This window comes from Crocodylus siamensis, chromosome 2, assembly GCF_052110815.1.
Source record: "Crocodylus siamensis isolate JL-2025a chromosome 2, ASM5211081v1, whole genome shotgun sequence".
Classification (NCBI taxonomy): Eukaryota; Metazoa; Chordata; order Crocodylia; family Crocodylidae; genus Crocodylus; species Crocodylus siamensis.
The window spans coordinates 158,652,133-158,671,278 of NC_143396.1; the positions used below are offsets into that span (position 1 = coordinate 158,652,133).

General features: G+C 44.2%; 1 protein-coding gene across 5 annotated transcripts in view; it reads right to left on the minus strand.

Moving 5' to 3' along the window:
- Positions 1–19,146, minus strand: part of USO1 (USO1 vesicle transport factor) — a 94,840-nt gene that overhangs the window by 56,476 nt on the left and 19,218 nt on the right. For 3 of the 5 annotated variants that reach the window (XM_090031918.1, XM_090031916.1, XM_090031920.1), the window contains exons 5-9: positions 17,090–17,101; positions 10,632–10,732; positions 5,785–5,887; positions 5,552–5,607; positions 4,444–4,564 (exon numbers count right to left, since the gene is read on the minus strand). In XM_090031918.1, coding sequence (XP_089888044.1) covers positions 4,444–4,564; positions 5,552–5,607; positions 5,785–5,887; positions 10,632–10,732; positions 17,090–17,101 — 393 coding nt within the window. The remainder of the gene's footprint in view (positions 1–4,443; positions 4,565–5,551; positions 5,608–5,784; positions 5,888–10,631; positions 10,733–17,089; positions 17,102–19,146) is intronic. The other 2 variants (XM_090031919.1, XM_090031917.1) reach the window with 1 other exon arrangement.

A 19,146-nucleotide genomic window follows, 5' to 3' on the forward strand; every position in this document is an offset into this window, starting at 1 on the left:
TGGTGCACCTCATCTGCAACTCCCTGCCCCCCACAGCCCTGCCAGAGTGGGCCCCCAGCTGCCAGCGCTATAGGGTGAGGGACCCAGGGCTGCAGCCCCCTGCCCCCCACAGCATCACCCAAGCCCTGGCTGCTGCCTGCAGGAGGAAGTGGCTGCTGCAGTGGATCAGAGTGCAGAGCCCAGCTCCTCCCTCCCTGCTGCAGGCTCAGGCAGAGGGGTCAGCTCCTTACTGCTGTGCACAGTCCCAGGGCGGCAGGTATGACCCAGTGCTGCAGGGCCTGGCGGAGAAGCTTCTTGCCGCGCAGCCCTAGTGAGGTGCCACCCCCCTGGATGAGCCGCCCATGGCCCCATGTGACTCCCCGCTGGGGCCCTGCAGTGGCTCATTCTGCCCCTGAGTCCCAAGCCCCACGCACCCCCTCAGCCCCTACCCTACCCTACCCAACCCACTTCCTCCCTCCCTATGGGGGCCTCCAACCCACTCCCCACCTCCCCTACAGGACTTACCTATGGGAGCTGCTTTCCAGGCTACCTGGTAGCCATGTGTATGTACATGCACATGGCACCCCCTGCCTGACTGCCCTCCTCCTGCTCCCCCCAGCCTGCAAAAAGCTCTTTGCAAAATTGCAAAATCTGTGGGTTTCTCAGTTAAAATGAGAAATCTACATTTTCTTTGGATAAAGGGGAAAAGCCACATTTTTATTCTTCTGTGGGGAACTGAAAACCCAGATCCCTGGTGATGAGCTGTTTTCAATACAGTAAGTAATGGGCCACATAGAAAATTCAATGGTTAATGCTGAAACCTTTTCAGCCATGCCTTATTTTATTTTGTACATGACACCAAGTTTGTTCACTGAATGCTCACTCAGCTCCATAAATTTAAGTGAAGCCCAAAGAATCTCACAAACTAGCTATTTGAGAAAGTGTTTCCTCTTCCCTCACTATATACCCATAATACATTCCAGCTTTTATACTGGCAGCACTCAAGTAACATCACAACCTATTTTATAATAAAACAGAGGCAACAGCTTGTTCATATGTCCAAGCAGCACAGAAAATAACAATTATTTACCCTATAGTATCCCAAGTCTTCATGATATTGTATTGAATGGAGATTTGACTATGTGTGTACAAAATGAGAATATGTTCAGCAACAGCATCTGCTGGCATTGTACAGGTCCATCCTGGGCCTCTCATTTTCTCTCAGTGACCTGAAGAGTGAAGTAGTCTTAACACTTCCTCAGTTCCCCTGCAATTCAAAGTGTGTGGTAAAAAAATAACTCCTAAGTGTGGGGAAGGAAGGTGGGTCATGGCCAACCACACAAAACCACTGTTACTATAAGCTGTTTTGGGCTACCCAGATAAAGAACGTCTGCTTAAAAGAATGCTTATCAGGTTTGTCACAAGGTTTTTTAGAATTAACAGGGAGCAATCACAGTTAAATGGCACCTAGCCAGGAAAAGGGCTGCCAGGTGAGGAGGTGCAGTAACTTTAGATCTGGATATACCATCTGGCCCCAGTGCCATGAGATCAGATCTAGTTGTTCTAGGAGTTAGGGAGGGGGCTGAAGTGACATTTGGAAAAGCTCTATGAGCCAGAACCAACTCAGCTGCTATGGAGCTATCCCTAACAACAATGGTTTATGGTATGGTGTACACCAGCAAGCCTCTATGCCACAACAGGAAAATAACAGAGTTGTAACTCAGGCCTCCACTGGAGCACAGTTTTCATATTTTTCACTGTCCTTGGGGGTAGAATTTTAGGGGGCACCAGATGGAGCAGCATTTCTGCAATTAGGGTGCAAAACCACCATTTGTAATTGGCTACCAACTGCTTCTTCAGGAGTCTGCCAATTTGTCCTCGACTCCTAGGAACAGGTGCACCAATATACCAGTTGCCTATCAGATCGGCACCGATAAAAGGGGAAATGATATTATCGGCTATCAGCTTTCTTTGGCCATTGTAGGCAATAATACCTAGGTCCCCTCTCTCCTGTGGAGCTGGGGCCCCTGGATGCCTGGGTTTCCGTGGAAAACAGCTGGTTTCCCTTTGCAGGCAGGCAGGCAGGCAGTATTCTAGCCTGCAAATGGTATTGCTGGGGGCTGCCAGGAGACACAGGGGGTGGTGCATGCATACACATGGCCAGGAATACAGCTGGACAGACAGAAAAGTAGCTCTCTGCAGGTAAGTCTATGGAGGGGAAGGGGCGTGGGGGAAAAGAAGATTGAGGCCCTCACATTGAGGGAGAGTGGGGAAGGGGCTTGGGGTGCTGCATGGGACCTGGGGAGGGGACAGAGCCTTGAGCATCTCACCCAAGAGGCATGGGGGGGGGACAGCTCCCCACTACTATGCACACCCCCTGGGAGGGCCACATGTTCCCTCAGATTTGTGCACGAGGTGGATATGGGCTGCTCGCTGTGGGCTCGGAGCTCTCTGCTCTACTGCCTTTCCCTCAGGAGCTACACAACCCCTGCCCACCTGGCAGTAATGCAGGTGGCGATCTGTGTCTCCCGCTGCTGGGCAGGCAGGGGGCATGAGCCAGCACAGGGCTCCCAGGACAAAGGCAGGAGAACAGAGCTCCCCAAGCCCACAGCAGGCAGCCTGCAACCACCCTCGCCCTGTTCCGTTCTGCTTAAAAGCATCCCTGCACTTAAATATGGTGGCAGTGGTGAATTTTAGAACTGGAGGATTTTCGATTTTTAAACAGAAAACAGGATCCCTGGTCATGGTACTGCAATCCTTCCATTCACTGGATATATTTCACCAAAGAAAAATTGAAGAGGATGCAGGCAAAACATGCCAAACAGCATTACCTACATGTATACCAACACTTGCCATAGTATTGCTGTGCATGTTGTAATGTCACAAATATTTGTGTTGTTGTCTTAAAGAATCTTTATAGTAGCAAGAATCTATTGTCAGACAGGTACACTTTTACTGGAGGCTGAGATCATCAGCGCCCCCATGACCTAGTTAAATACAGACAGTGGGCAGCCTCAACTTGTTGATGTCTCTTACAACAACAGCATCTCTCTAATCAGTCACTCATCCTAATGTGCACATATGAATGCCCTGTTTCAACTAAGCAGCTAATGCTACAAGTCCAAATGACTGAGTGTAGACAGAAGCAACAACCAAAACATTTCAAATACCTTTGAAACATTTCCAAGAGACAACTGTGCAAATACACATGCTCTCTGAAACATACCAAAAATGATAAAAGTACTAGTCTCAGCACACAGGGCTGTGCTCCAGAGCCCAATCAGGGCACGCAGGGGCCAATCTAGCCAGCAGACTAGCCCCACACTGCTCATCTGGCCTGGGGGGCCAAAAGCTTGAGCACCACTGCCCTATGGAGAACATCTCTAACAGAGGCCCCATAGTTGCTTGTGAATGGTAGGGAGGAGGCCATTCCGCTCAGTGTTGTAGACCAGCAACAGAGATTTAGAACAGTATTCCTTGAACAAAAGTACCAAAAAGAGATCTCAGCTCCACTTTCAGTGCTCAGTGCCATGTCGATACGTAAACCTGGGTTCCATAAATCAGCATCTGTGCTAGTACAAGTACCTGCAGTGCCTTTCCACTCAGTATCACACAGAATTAGTGAGAAAGGTATTCCTTTTCCCTTTTCTTGCCACTATTTAAAAAACTCTCAGCTTTATTCCCGAGTTGATTCACTGGCTCCAGTGTTTGTCCTGCCAGTACTGACAGAGCCAGTATCAAGGCTTGAACCAAACTCATCAGCAATGCTGCCAAAATTGGCTATGGAACTGGATGTACCAATGGCTCTGGTCTACCACGGCAAATGGCAAGAAGTACCATGCTCTACAGTAGAGGGAATACTCCTTCCAGCTCTGTTTTGGGGATAGCTTTAAAAAAAAAAAGCAGCAAGGATTTGAAGAAAGACTCTTCAAAAAACAACCTAGGGATGAGTTTCAAGTTCAGGGAAGCATAGCAGGTCAGATATGCCAGGTTCCTTCTTACTGCCAGGGAGGTAAGGCTGAACTGAGGAAAGGACATAGCCACTACACGCAAAAGACTGTGGCAAACAGTGCATGCACAGCACTGACACACACTTTTTCTAGTAGCTGACTATGTGCAGGGACAACAACAGCTAGACTCACATTGACACACACTAAAAAGAGGTTAATCTTTGACATCTGTACTTGAAGTACCCAGACTAGAATCCCAAAATATTCTGGAAGTTGCTTATTTGTATCACTTTGTTTTACAAGAATCCTAGCTGCTTACTCAGTGCTTTTACCTACCCACGTCACCAATAACTTCTAAAAGAAATTGAATGGGAACAGCCCATAATTTTCTAGTGTTTCTAGAACTACAAAAGCTTTGAGAGCAACTCTCTGATTGAAAGAAGCATTTCTAGAGCCTTAGTTTAATCATTAGTGTCACCTGCTGCACAAAGCAGCATTCACATTTGTACCATACCTCCATCACTGTTCCCTTCTTCTGTTATGATATCCAGAAGTCTCTCAAAGGCATTTTCAAAAGCAACAATTTTCTGAATGGCTGCATTGCTTTTTGTCAATTGCTGTAACAACAAGACCCCCTTTAGGAAAAAGAAAAGAGCAGTAAATTAAAACGGTATTAAAAGAAAAACCATTAGCTTCACAAAGAAAGGTCCCCATAAGAACTGTAACACATTAACAGCTCCAACCATAGTGGGAATCACTGAACACAAAGCTGAATAGTGCAATTTACTACATTCATCAATACTACATCCACATGCACAGTTTAATTGCTTCAGTAAACTAGAAAATTTCAATGGACACAATATTGAAGAACTTATTGTTCTTAACTAAAGAATTAATGTCCCTCTACAGAGATGCATCGATTGATCAAAATGCCCCTTTCCTCTTAGTTTCAAGAGGATAAGAAATGAATAACTCCATATACCATCACGTAATATGGCTGCTAGTCATACTGCACCCTAGAGGTGAGCATCTTTGCATAGTGAATGAAGCAGTTCACTTGCATGTTAACTTGGAACTCTAGAAAGAATAATAACTGCTTAAGAAAATTACGTACTTGTACTCTACAAAAATTGTGATTTCTTAAAGGTCTTCCATCCATAGTGAGGCAGTCCATTTTAACTTGCAAGTGTAAACAGAAGCCCAGAAGCAAATGTTATAAATACAGAGTCACTGCATTTGCCAAGAGTTAAAACCACAAGAGTTTGCTCCGCAGGTCTCCCGATATACTACTATGAAGGAAAGATCATCTGCTTACCACTAACAGGTCATCTTTAGGTATGCTGTATTTCAACACTATGCACTTTGTAGCATACATGGTGCTTTGTGGCACTAAACTATCAGAGAATAGACCAATTGGCACCAAGACCACATACATGAGAGGAACATGACATCCCATTCTTTCCCGACCTTGCAAACTTCTTTGAAATGCAGCTTTTGAAGACACGCACATAAAAGGTTGAGTGTAGCATTACAGGAATGCTTTAATGAAGAGCTGCTACTTATAAAGGATAAGCAGCTTTAGAGGTAAGGGCACAATTGGAATCTCTTTGCTCTGTACTTACATCATTCCGTATAACCTCCCTTGAGTCTGCCAGTAAATCCATGAGTCTTGACACCCCTGAAAAAGTGAGTAGCCACATGAATAAAATTTATGAACTATAAGAATGAACAACCTTTTCCTACTTGAAAGCCATTTTCAGAATTATTATAACGTTCTATTAAGAGTCTCCACATCCTTGATATTTCACTGGATTTCTAGTTTTAAAGTTAGCCAGTGGCAAACCAAACTCCTTACCCATGGGACTGACAAGAATTATCTGCTGCAGCTGAGGTCCTTGCTGCTTTAACAGTGATGTAAGTAGTTTCACTCCAGGCCAGCGAACATGGAAGTCAAATTCCTGCAAGGTCACAAAGGACAATATTAAGCAATGAACCTACCAGCTTTTCACTTCTGCAAGCAACCTAAAACAAGACTTCATAATTAGGCAGTGTGACTCGGTGCCAAACAGCCCAAATACAAACACATTCATCGCTGAGCAGGTGCCTCTCCAAACCTCTTCTACTACAGCACGTGGTCAATTTTTCATTTTTGTTTTAACAGCAACATGACCTGCCAGTCACTTCAGCTCTGTCATTGTTACCAGAGATAGCTGTTCTTAGGGCTCCTCCTCAACTCCAGCTACAACTCCAGTCTCTAAGAAACAGGTCCTACTTCTAAATCTACAGGATGTATGTAGAAAACTGCTGTATCCTACTCATCCTTGCCCATCAGGATCAGCCTCTGGGGAAAAGTTATTTCAGCAAATTCTGTCCACCTGTTAGGCCTTTTCTAATTGAGAAGGCTAAACTGCTTGATCTAAAGCAATCTACACATAAATTTAAATAAACCTACTGCGGTTCAGCTTAAAACTGACTCAACCATTTTAAACTAAATAAAAAACCAGAGTGCTGATATAAGCCTTTGTATTGTTGTCACTCAGCCCATTTAAAATTCCACTTGAAGTTAACTGGTGAAACTCTCTCATTTAGACAAAACTTTAGCCTTATTTTTCTACCACCTACACACTAGAGAGTTCCTAAAGTGCTTTCAAAACTGATGTCCATATACTTCAAAAAGTCTGACAAAGGGCACAGCGAGATGCTACCTTGAGCAGGAAGTAGCAACACAAGGGGGAAAAAAATTGGATGGACTTTACAAAGGATTGAACATACAATGGAGTATTTCCAACTTTTCATGGTATTTGCAGGATTCGTATGTAGAGTAGCATATACATTTTGTATAGAAGTTGAATTCTATAGTCACATGGCCCCATCAGCAGGTTTCAGATACTGTCAAAGACCATTAAGAAGGTACATCAGTGCCCATCTCAATGTATTTATTCCTTGGCATCTACAAATGTTATTAGGAATGCATTTTAACAATGGCATTTAAATTATTACAGAAATTGTTTCAATGTCCAGGAAAGATGCAGAGTATACAAGAGGGATACAATCGGTTTAGATGGGTTTTTGTTTTTGGAGGGGGGCGGTGCCAGGGGAACCATAAGAGACTACCAAAACAGTCTAAGAAGTTACGATCTCTAAGTTTTCTTAGTTGAATAGGAAATCAAAGTAAGATATGCAATGTGCAATTCTCACATAATTCAGGCCAAAGCCAGCAATTTGAAACTTCTAATATTTAAGGTAGATTTTGTGAGCCCTCTGAAGAAGAAAGTCAGGTTCATTCAAGGAGTCAATAAACTGGGCGCTAAGCTCTTTATACATTAAGCGCAGCTAATCACATTTCTCCTTGCTGTCTTGAACCTGTAGCACTGAGGTACAACAGACTATTGTATCAACTGGGCTCACTTGTAGATTTAAGATTCAACCCTACTTAAGAAATGTGTATTAATAAGTGTTCTCTCAGTTCTGCTGCAATGTTTATATAATTAAAGTACCATAACAATCAGACTGCATTTACAGTCCAAAATATCTGGCATTTAACCTAGTTTAAATTTTATAACCTCATTTAAATTTCATTTTAATTTTTAGAAGAGAGTTTCAGCATCTTATACAGAAGCATCAGAATTACAGTCTTAGGGGTTTAGCCCTAACTACTCTGTAGATTTTAGTTTCTTACTACAAATTAAGTTTTTGTTCTACATATAAAGCCTTTAAGTAACTTTTACTGGCAACTGAAGTAAAACCATGCTCCAGTGGTTTATTATCCAGATGAATGCATGCCATTAAAATTACATATATTTTTATGTGGACAATAAACTGCTGGAGCATGGTTTTACTACAGTTGCCAGTAAAAGTTACTTAAAGTTTTAATGATGTGCAGAACAAAGACCCAATTTGCAATAAGAAACTAAAACAGGGGTGGGTAATTATTTCAACTGGAGGGCCACTTAATGAATTTTGGTGAGCTGTTAAGGGCTGCACGTATAAAATCTTTCAGAAGATATCATTTTAACGAGTTATAGATAAAAAAAACAAATCATACTTAAAAATACATTAATAAATTAATAAATCTAACATCTACTATTACAGGGGTAGGTAACCTCCAGCATGGGTGCCAGAGCATGGCACACCAAGGCATTTCACTTGGCATGCACGCCTCAGGGAAGATGGCATAAAGGGGCCGGAGCTGTGCTGTCACAACAAGGATTGGGCCCCAAGCGGTTCCCCCACCATCCACCCCTGGCATGCCAATATCTTACAAGCTGAGGCTGTGGGTGTTTTTCGCATTCTGCCCAAAAAGTTACCAACCCCCATAACTGTAACATATGTTAACTTTATTTCAAAAAATAATTTATCCTGACTTGTTTTTGAGTAGTGTATATAGAAGCAGTTGCATAACAGCTCAAAGAAAAGTCTTAATCCTGTATACTGTGTGTGTAGGGAGGTAGGTGTGTACATGGGGGTGGGAGAGCTACCCATGTGCTAGGTCCTGGGAGCCAGTTGGGGGGTGGGGGCGGCAAGGGGCACATGCGGTAGAGCTTGCCCAGGTGGTACAGGTACGTTTCTGCATAGGGCCAAGCCCTGCCTGCGGCAGCCTGTGGCATACTCCTGCCCATGCCTGCCAACAACACTGCCTGTGGCAGGGCAGTTTGTGCCTGCCACTTTAAGACCTTGGGCCAAGCAGCCTTTTTAGAGCTCTGGCTGTCTGTATAAAACAGGGAAGTTCGCTGCTGGCAAGCAAGCAGCAACATCCTGGAGGTAAGGGAGGCGCTGTAAGGGATGATCAGGAGGCTCCTGGTCTTGGGCATGACCTAAAATAGCACCCTGCTAGGAGAAGGTGGCCTGGTGGGGCTCTCAGTGGCATGGGAGCCCCCAGGAAATGCCAAGCCAGTTACGACCTTGGTGAAAGGCGGGTCGGGGTGCCTTAATCCCAGCTCCCACAACCGGGTGGGTCACCCGCTGGTAGGGTCCTGAGGACAGACCCCAGGAGTGGGAATGGGGCTAGAGACTCCGACCTGATCAAGACTACCCTCGACTGGTCCAGGCTGGGGCCAGGACCAGAACAGACAGAAGGGCCAGGGGCCCATGGTGAGGGACACTCAGAGCTTGGGGGGTCTGTGGGGCCCAACTGGCCTTGGAGGTGGGGCCAGGGCCTGTGTGGCCAAAGGTCCCGGGGGAAGGGACAACACCTGAGTGGGGAAAATAGTTTTAAGGAGCTAGTTAGCCTGAATGAGGGCAGGGTAGGCCGCCTAAATGGAGAGATCTCAGAGGGGTTCTGATAGGAGGATTCTGGGGCCCAGTGATGTGGATAACAGCTGGATGCCATCTGCAAGGCATGGGCTGCAGTATAGGGGAGGTACGGAGGTGCCGATAGTGCCCCCTGGCATTGGGGCAGCCTCCTGCTTAATTAACAACTATTAATTAAATATCACCAAGGCATGGCGGGCGAGAAGGTGGGCAGTTTGGGCGGGCCAAAGGTAAATTGGCCCCGAGAAGGCCCCTGTTACACCGCCACAGCCCTGGCCAGCACCCACAGCTTCCCAGCAGGTCTGCTGCCACTATTTCTGCAGCCACATGGGTACTGCTTGGTTCTGCCCACTGTCACCAGCTCTTCCTCTGCCAACTACCCCTGCTGCACCACTCTGAACAGCAGGCAGTGTGAGGAAGTGGCAGCAGCCATGGGGACATGTGCCAAGCAGCACAAGCCCAGCGCAGCTAGGCACAGGGAAAAGTTGCAGCTAGGCGACTCCTGCTGCAGTGCATGGGGCTCTAATTCCAACTCCCAGCCACTTCTCATGCACTCCACCCACCAAAGTGATAAGCAGCAATCCACAGGCAGCCAAGGGGGTTGAAGGCAGCTGAGTGGGAGCTGGAGCTTCACGCACTGGGGCAGGAGACACCCAGGTGCAGCTTCCCCCACACCTGACTGGACACGTGATCATTGCCATACATCCCTACCGTCACTGTTGCTTCCCTGCACTACCTATTGCCTGGAGTAGTGCAACAGGAGAAGGAGCCACTGGAGATGGGGGAAGCCAAACAGTACCTAGACAGCTGCAGGAGCAGCAGAAGCAGCCCTGCCAGGAAGCTGTGCATGCTGGCAAGGGCCGGAGCCATTGGCAGGTGCAGGGTGGGAACGTAGTGCAGACTACCCCAAGCAGGAGCAGGTGGGGCTCAGCCCCACGCTGAATGCCACAGGGGCATCTGCAGGCTGCAGACAATCAATTGGCAGGTTGGATCCAGCCCACAGGCTATATTTTGTCCACCCTTGGACTATAATCTAGAGTGATTAGGACCCCTAAGACTGTACTTCTGATACTTCTATGCAAGATGCTAAAAATCTTATAAAACTTAAAATAAAATTTCAACTAGGTTAAATGACAAATATTTTGAATTCTGAGTACATATAAATTTTAATGGCATAATTTCATCTGGACAATAAACTGATGAAGCATGGTTTTACTACAGTTGCCAGTACAAGTTACTTAAGGTTTTAATGATGCGCAGAACAAAGACCTTATTTGTAGTAAGAAATTAGAATCTACAGACAGGTTATGGTCAATGAATGAAAATCATGGATCATAACTGAAAGCTTGATGCAAGATACCCTTTTGTGCAGGAACACTGGCAGGTTTCTCTCACTGCTGATATACACAAAGACAACATTAAAAAAATTAAAGCACCTCACTACTAACTCACCTCTAAAAGGGTCAACAGGAGGGTGATGTTTTCTGACTGTTTAATGAAAACTTCTGTAAACCGACTTCCCAAATCATCAACTTGTTTTTGGGAGTTCTCTTCTGTAACATTCAAATGCAACTTGTTACAAGGTAGGATTAATGTAGTTGTAGAACTTCTCTTGCGAGGTTATAGAAAGCAAGCACACACACACCCTGTGTAAGGTACAAAGACAATGAAGACTCAAAAAAATCTATAAGTCGTGTTAAAACACCATGGCTCTGCAGTAGAGAATTAAGTATTTCTGTTCCAGAAGTCTTAACTGTAAATGAGGAGCTAGATTACCTTAAATAACAGAAAAATCAAGAATCTATCAAGTAAAGACCCAATTCAGCTTCCACTGAAGACAACATCGACCAATATCGAAAATAAAGATTCACAGGTTGAAATCATTTAAAATATATTTCTTTAAATATTTTACCAGAAATTGTTTTGGTCACATCTGTTCAGACATACCAATTCTCACCTGCAGGACCACACGCTATCAAGTAAAGACCCTGGCTGGGGTCTTATAATCCTCCCCTCCCCCAGTGCTCCTTCCTGCCCATGGCAGGGGGTCGGACTAGATGATCTGTCTAGGTCCCTTTCAACTCACTGATTCTATGATTCTGTGCTAAAATTGCTAGTAATTTTATGTCTCAAGTAATAAAACTGCTTTCAGAGCAGAAAGCGTCTTCCTTTTCAAATGAAAGAAAAAAAGCTCTAGTGACTCAGTCTGTATACAGTTAAAGTCAAGTCAACAATTAAGAGGGTGTCACACATACTACTTGCAAAGGAAAAGCAGATTTATAGTTCACACTTACAGATTTTTAGTTCACAGGTAAAAGCATCTAAACCTGGAAGTGCAAGCAGCTTCTTTGCTCTTGGGAAGGGATTGCTTTTTCATTTCCATGCTTAAAAACCCCAAAAGAATCAAAAAAGGGTAGCAATTTTCAAATGGATTTACTGCAAATCATTCAGATCCGGATTTATGCAAATTCCTTAAGTGTAATTCACTATCATCCTGTTACCTAGCCTTCAAAAAACTTACTCAAGATGCACAAGGAGCTACCTCTTATTTGGAATGTATGTGATGCATAGGACTGTAAAAATATTAATGATGGAAGAAAAGTATTCCAACAGTCTAAAAGGAAACATCAACATTATTTTTTGCATCATGCATATTTGTTTATATTGACAACCCAAAAAGGTAGTCATTTACAGCAAATACTTAGGGTTAGATATTACATTTCTGGATAATTCAGGAATGTTCACTGGAGGAATTTGCCAAGTGATGTCAATCTGTAGGCTGACATGGAGTTTGCCACCAGGGCCATGTCCTTTGTTACCCCAATGTGGACTGCCAAGAATATACCCCAACCATGCCACACCTGATCACTGGACCTTACATGCACAAAATAACTATGCCTGTGAGGCCACTCTATAGTCACTCTTAGGATCCATCTCCAGCATTTCTGAGAAAAGCCAGAGTAGCCTCCTTAATATTATTTTCATATTTGAGGCTTATCAACAGGAATGGGTGCATGAGGTGCACTTGCATGCATCTCATCCAGAGCACAGTCCTGCTGTGATATAGATATAGTCACTGTTATTCATGGAGCTAGAGAGAATCCCATTTAGCTAAATGCACTATCATTCATGAGATAAACTTGTCACTGGCTCAAATCCAATGCAGTTCAATAGCCACAGAAATTCATCCCTGATGCATGTTTCACTGAGGTCACAAAACAGGCAGTGTGCTTCTCCATCCATTAGGTAGGAGGGGTTACTCTCTCATAAAAATCAGTTTGAGAATAAAACTTACTCACTAGTTCCATTAGATACAGAAGAGGTGAATGCACACGAGCTAACCCTCTTAAAGTTTGGGCATACCTAAGCACACTGGGGAAATTTAGAAATAAAAAGAACTACATTCATCAGCTTTACACTACAGTATAGAAAAAATAGCTTTTTGAAGACATTTGTATTCATGACAATCAAGGCAAAAATCTTTGACTTCGCAAGTTCTCAGCATGCTACTAAGAAGACAATGCATGCCAGAAATCCCCCAGGGGCCAGCTGAAGCACACAAAAGCAAAACCAGAAGTCCCACCATGCTTAGATTTTAACCACTCTACTATTACAGGCCTCAAGTGTCTCCTTCCTGCATACCGAGGTCCCTTCCAGCCCTAAGTTCACCAGAGCGCCCCATAGGATGACGAGGTCGAACGGTCACAAACTCCTGCAAGACCGTTTCAGGCTGGACATAAGGAAGAATTTCTTTACTGTCCGAGCCCCCAAGGTCTGGAACAGCCTGCCATCGGAGGTGGTTCAAGCACCTACATAGAACACCTTCAAGAGTAAATTGGATGCTTATCTTGCTGGGATCCTATGACCCCAGCTGACTTCCTGCCCTTTGGGCAGGGGGCTGGACTCGATCTCCCGAGGTCCCTTCCAGCCCTAATGTCTATGAAATCTAACGTCTATGAAATCTATACTTTTCCCCACAGCTGCACTGTCTTCCCTTCATAGAACCCTGTTCTTCATACCATCTAATTTTCTACCATACAGTTCCTTCTTCCCCATTTTCTACTATATCTACTCACTATGCCCCATTACATTTTACTTTTCACCATCAATATATAGCACACAACATAATGTGGTGGAACCACAGGCACCACATTTGGGGGGTGTCAATGGGGGTGCAGGATGCATATTGGAGCATCCTGCACAGCGCAAAGACAGGGAATCTGTCCATGGAGTCATGTGCTCTAACTTCATTCCTCCAATTCCCGCACCTTGCCTTTCTTGCCCAGTCCAGCAAAATGTCCATTTTCCCTCCCTCACCAAAATTTCACTCACTTTCTTGTGCTCTTCTTCCATGCCACTCACTCTCTCTCTCTCTCTCTCTCTCTCCCCCCATCTGCTCCTCTGCTTCACATGATCTCAGAGCCAGGGCTCTCCTTAACAAAACAAGCCCAGCCTACATTCCATACCCGTTTCCACAATGATACATGCAGCTACTGCATGAGACTGAATGCTCTAGTTCAGTGGTTCCCAAAATAAGATCTGGAAGCCTCTGAATGGTTTATGGATTGGAGTGGGTATAACAAGGGATTTCACCCCTGTTACTGGAGAGACTAAAAGGACAAAGCTGCAAGGCTAGGATCTTCCAGGCCAGAGGGGTGAAGACAACTGGCATCAAGCTGCAAACTCACCCCACCCAGAGATTGCAAGGCTTTAGCAAGAAAATCCTCTGATGGCCTGACTGGACAGGGTCAGGTACCAGCAGAGGGGAAGGGCCTCAAGACATAAAAGCTGGTCCCAGAGCACTGGGGGAGAGAAGAAAGGCCCATCAGCAGAACCATTTCAGACCCTTGGGAGGGATAGGGTAGACAGCCCAGCAGCAGACCAATAAGGTCCCAGGGCACATGGGGAACAGAACCAAAGATGCAGGGATCACAGCAGCAGTGAGCTGAGTGGTTTTTGTTTCTTTGGTACTTTTTGGACCCAGTGGGGGCAAAGTTTATGTTCTGTACTTTATGAGCATGAGTGGAAGGAAAGTATCATTAATGCTTTCTTGATAACAACCAACAGAATGGATGTAGCTATAAAGGGGGATATAGAGGCCACTTAGCAGAGCAGTGAGATGCAAGACTCTGTAGTAACTGAGCATAAAAAGGGTTGTGAAAGCTCTACACAGCCAAGGCCAAGCTCACCAAGGCCAATGCAGCAAAGGCGGATCAGAACCAGGCCCCACCATGTGTTTCCAGATCAGGCCAGGATGCTCCCCTGTGCACCCCCAAATCCAGGTCAGGACCACCCCATCCAATTTCACCCCACCCCTCACCCCCAACACATCTGGATCAGGGCCAAGCTGTTCAACCCCCGATGAGTCTAGATCAGGGCTGATCTACATCTCACCTCCTATCCCCATGGCAAGAATCGGGGCTACCCTGCCTTTCCATGCCCCACCCACACCCCACACATCCAGACCAGGACAAGCAGCCTGCATCCGGATCAGGGCCACTCCATCCCATTCCCCATGCATTCAGATTGGGGCCACTCCATCATACCTTTCCATCCCAGATGGACAGACAGAGGTCAAGCTGTGTAAACCCCTGCAACCAGATCCAGCCTGCAGAAGGACCTGGCACTGCTCATCTGACCCACAAGATGAAAAGCTTGTACACCAATGATGTAGTACAGAGGTGAGCAAATACCTGGGTCCACAGGCCACAGACAGCTGGGAGAGCTGCTGTAGGTCAGTCAGTATCCACTGACAACCCAGAGCCCATGTTCTCTGTGGTTCCCATGTTCTCTGTGGTTCCTCCCCATCATAGCCAACAGTGCACAGCCCAGCCCCAACCCCAGCCCACCCCAGACTCGCTCTGGCCAGAGCAAACCATCCAGAACCCACATACACAGCCCAGAACCCAGCCTACCCTATGCCTGCTCCAGACCACCTGCCCACAATGAGCAGCAGCAGCTGGGCAGAAAGTGCTGCTAGGCATGGGGAAAAGTGGCCCCTCCCCCTCACCACTGCTGGGCCCTTCTTGCTGCAGCCACCCAGAACATGTGCCCAGGCTGCCCTGTGGTTCCTCTCCACCACCACTGGCTCTGGGCCACCCTAGAAAAGCAGTCCAGCTGCAGAGCTACCCCAGTCCTGCTGTGTGTCCAGGGGGCAGCAATACGCAACACAGGCTGGACAGCACCCCAGTCAGGTAGGACCTAGGAACTGCCATGAGCTAGACAAAGTCCCTCCGTGGGCCAGAACCAGGCTGCAAGCTGTATTTCACCCATCACTGGTCTACTATATACAAATTACATGTCTTCTGTGCAGCAGTCACTTGGATATGAAGCCTGTGATTTGGAAAAATAAAGTTAATTAAGGTCGATAGGTTCATTTGAAATGTTAGCTTAGGAAGCTAAGCTTCCTAAAGTGAAAAGTAAAGCAAAGTTGTCTACAGGGGGAAAGGGAAAGAGTATATGAAGCAGAACAGTCAAGAAATCCTGAGGAGTAAATTCTGTAACTGAACCAATGTAAATGCAAGATGTTCTCATAGCTCACAAAAGGGGACAGCAAAACTTTACAGCTTCCAGACCACCCACAGCTCACAGGGGAAAGAAAAGAGTTAATTTATTAACAGATCCATATTAGCCCATGACACTCGGTCTTCCACCAAAACTCGAGAGTTTTAATGCTGAAGTCCGTGCTGAATACATGCAATGCAAGACCAATTGCTTTTTATCAGTGTGCCAAGAGTTCTGCTTACTCTTTAAGCTTGGTTCCTATTTACTATGTCCTGAACTATTATATATAAAAGGCCAAATAAAATACAAACGAACAAAAATATCATATGGTAGTTCATGGTAGAAAAAAATACAAAAAATAAAAATCAAACAGAAAAGTTAAAATGAAAATAAAAGCTTAAAAGGAAACAGCAGAAAATACAACAAAGGATATCTTGCGAGTTCACATACTACCAAATTATGTTGTTATAGGATCGATAGCCTATTCAGTGAAATTTTAAATTGCATGCAAGTGAGGAGTTAAAGGAATTCCTGTTTATGAATGTTAGCTTTAGATGTTTCAATAATCAATAAAGCTTATCAATCCACCAGTTAGTCTAAGTTAGCTTGCCCCATAGGGTGCCCTATTACACCTTGTATAGCAATAAGACCATATCCTTAACATGCATTACTGAAAAAGGACACTGCAAAAAGCCAGAAGGCTTGAAGCATGACTATGACTTCTGTACTCAAAGTTATTACTTACTTTGATGCTTTTCCACAATGCAAAAACTGTGTATGCCCACTTGTTTATTTGGATACTGCTGCTCAACACTACCATACCACAGAGTAGTTAACTGAGAATTATTTAAGGCAGGGGTTTTCAACCTTTTTGGATCCATGTACCCCTGGTGGCTGGACACGGACTGTGGGGCAGAGGGGTGTGTGAGGCTGAATGCAGAACAGCAGCAGCCACCATATGCAGGCTTTCCCGACCCCCCAAGTCTGGTTGGGTGGGCAGTGCCTGCACGGCAACACAGGATGGTGTGTAAAGGCATCCCATTCCTGCCCGTGCATACCCACTAGGGCCTTCTCAAGTAACCTGTGGGGTATACATACCCCCAGCTGACAACCCCTAACTTAAGGTATAAGAGTGCCAGTAAGCTTTCTAAGCATCAATAGGCTGAGTCACATACATATATATTGGTCAGATTGTGGGTAATGGGAAAATATGCATTTCAGGTAATAAAACAAATTTGAGAAACTGAATTTTAAATATAAAGAAGAGATTATGAAAAATCGTCAGTAAAGTATTATAGAAACCTTGACAGTGTCCTTTTTAACAGCCAAGAGATACAGTATGTAGTAATTTACAATTAGCAACTACGACTAAATGAGCTCCATGCAAACAAATTCAGGATTTTTACCTTCAGAATCATCTGCAAAGGTAGCCAAAAAAAAAGAGAGAGAAACAGAGAGAAAGAGAAAGAAGAGAAAGGTTCACAAATAGATCAGTTTTCCACAGCAGTGTACAACAGCACAGCTAATAATAAAGTTAAGGCCTAGATTTCAAGAGGCAGCCATGCTCAAATTCTGCCACAACTATTCTTTCGTTGCTTGTGTCAACTGTCTTCAACTTTGACCCTTCTGATCAGACATACACACTCTAATAAATCCCTAACAGTCTTTTGCAACTAACATTCTTGCACTTACAAACATCCTCTTTTGGGCAGTGGTCTTAATAAAATAGTCCCCTACTTGCTCTAGTAAAACCATGGGCCAAGTCTCAACTTTAGTATTAAACATGTATGCCTACTATCCTCCATAAAGATGGCTCTGAAGACCGAGACTATAACATGAAGACTGTTAAACTGGCAGCCTGCATGTGGCCCATGAGGCATTAATTTGCAGCCCACAGGCTCCCACCTAGCTGCTGCTCAAGCCAGGGTCTCTGGGCTCCCCCTCCTTCCTCAGCTTCCACCTCTCCTGCCGCTACCCAGGAGAGGAATGTTGGGGCAGAGGGAGAAGGGTTATGTCCCCCCACCAGTCAACCAACAGCTACTTTCCATCAAGACTTGTATTACACCTTACCCATTTAAGCAACTTTTCTGAAAACACATCTTTGAGCAAGGAATTTATCAACGTCTAATGCATCCAAATGGAAATGGCAACATTAACCAGCTTTTCAAAACACAAAATCTGTGGCAGGATAGAATCAATGGTATGCACAGTGAAAGACTAAAAGCAATGTCTAAGCGCTGTTAAGTTACCTGTAAAGTTGGTGGGACTTGTATGGTGAGATTAAGAACACATGGATATTTAAATATGTTATGTTTATTTGGAAAATGGCTTTATATTTAAGTTTCTCATTTTCCTAAATTCTAAATTCTTCTTCCAAGGCATTATTTGTATGACCATCAGATAGATCTGTTCCCTCTTTTCCCCTCTAACATCTCAATTCTATTTTACTTGAGGGCCCTCACTTTAACCTTTTTTCCCCATTGTCTTTGCCCAATTAGTGAAAACAAATCTCACTTGACTGAATAGTTGTTGTACACATCTTGAGCAATGAGTCTTACCTAGTCTATTACTGGATAACTGTAAAAACCCAAGTTTACAGTACATAGTATTTAATGCAAAGTGTCCATTACCTCCAAATTTGCTTATAATAATTCACAGCAGGTTCTCTTTACACCTTTAATGTTTATGTCAAGCAAGTAAGGGATCATTTTTAGAACTATGTGCTTTAAATTCATATTTTAAAAACTGCCCATTTTAGCTACACATGAAGAAAAAGTCTTCAAAGGCCCATGATTGCCCAAATGCCGCATGTGAGAATATCACTTGACATGCATGAATTTAACAACTGGGAACCCTCATCATGATGCCCAATCCTCCTATTACCAACCATTTGTTCCCATTCTTGTCATATAAACTGTCAGAAAAACTGACCAGCTTAAAAATTTCATGTTTCACAACCAAATTTATTAAAATATTTAGTCAATTATGAAAGTAAATGGGGCAAAAAGGGAAATGCATTTTCTTTTTTAAGTGAAGACAACAGAACTGGTGACAAACTATTTTCATACTTGCAAAGCAACCTTCATTTTTTTGTTTGTTTAAGGGGCCAATATCTTAAGCAATAGTTACTGGTTAAGTGATCAAAAAGGCTACCATGAAATAAAGGACATGTTTTTACAGTTTGCCATAAATAGCAGACAGCGATTAATCTACAGGGTCAGCTGTTTGACTAATGTCAGAACTTTTCCTTGAAGATTTTATTTCAGTAAAAAGACCTCATTTTAACCTAAAAAATTGTGCATAAGTACTTCAAGAAATGAACTGAAGAAGCTAATATTATTTTCATGCCAGTTATACTCAAGATACCATGCATTAACATAAATCTAGCATTATAATAGGATAAATCCCATTATCTAAACAGTGTTTAATAAACTGCAAACTATTACATTTTTAATATGAGCAC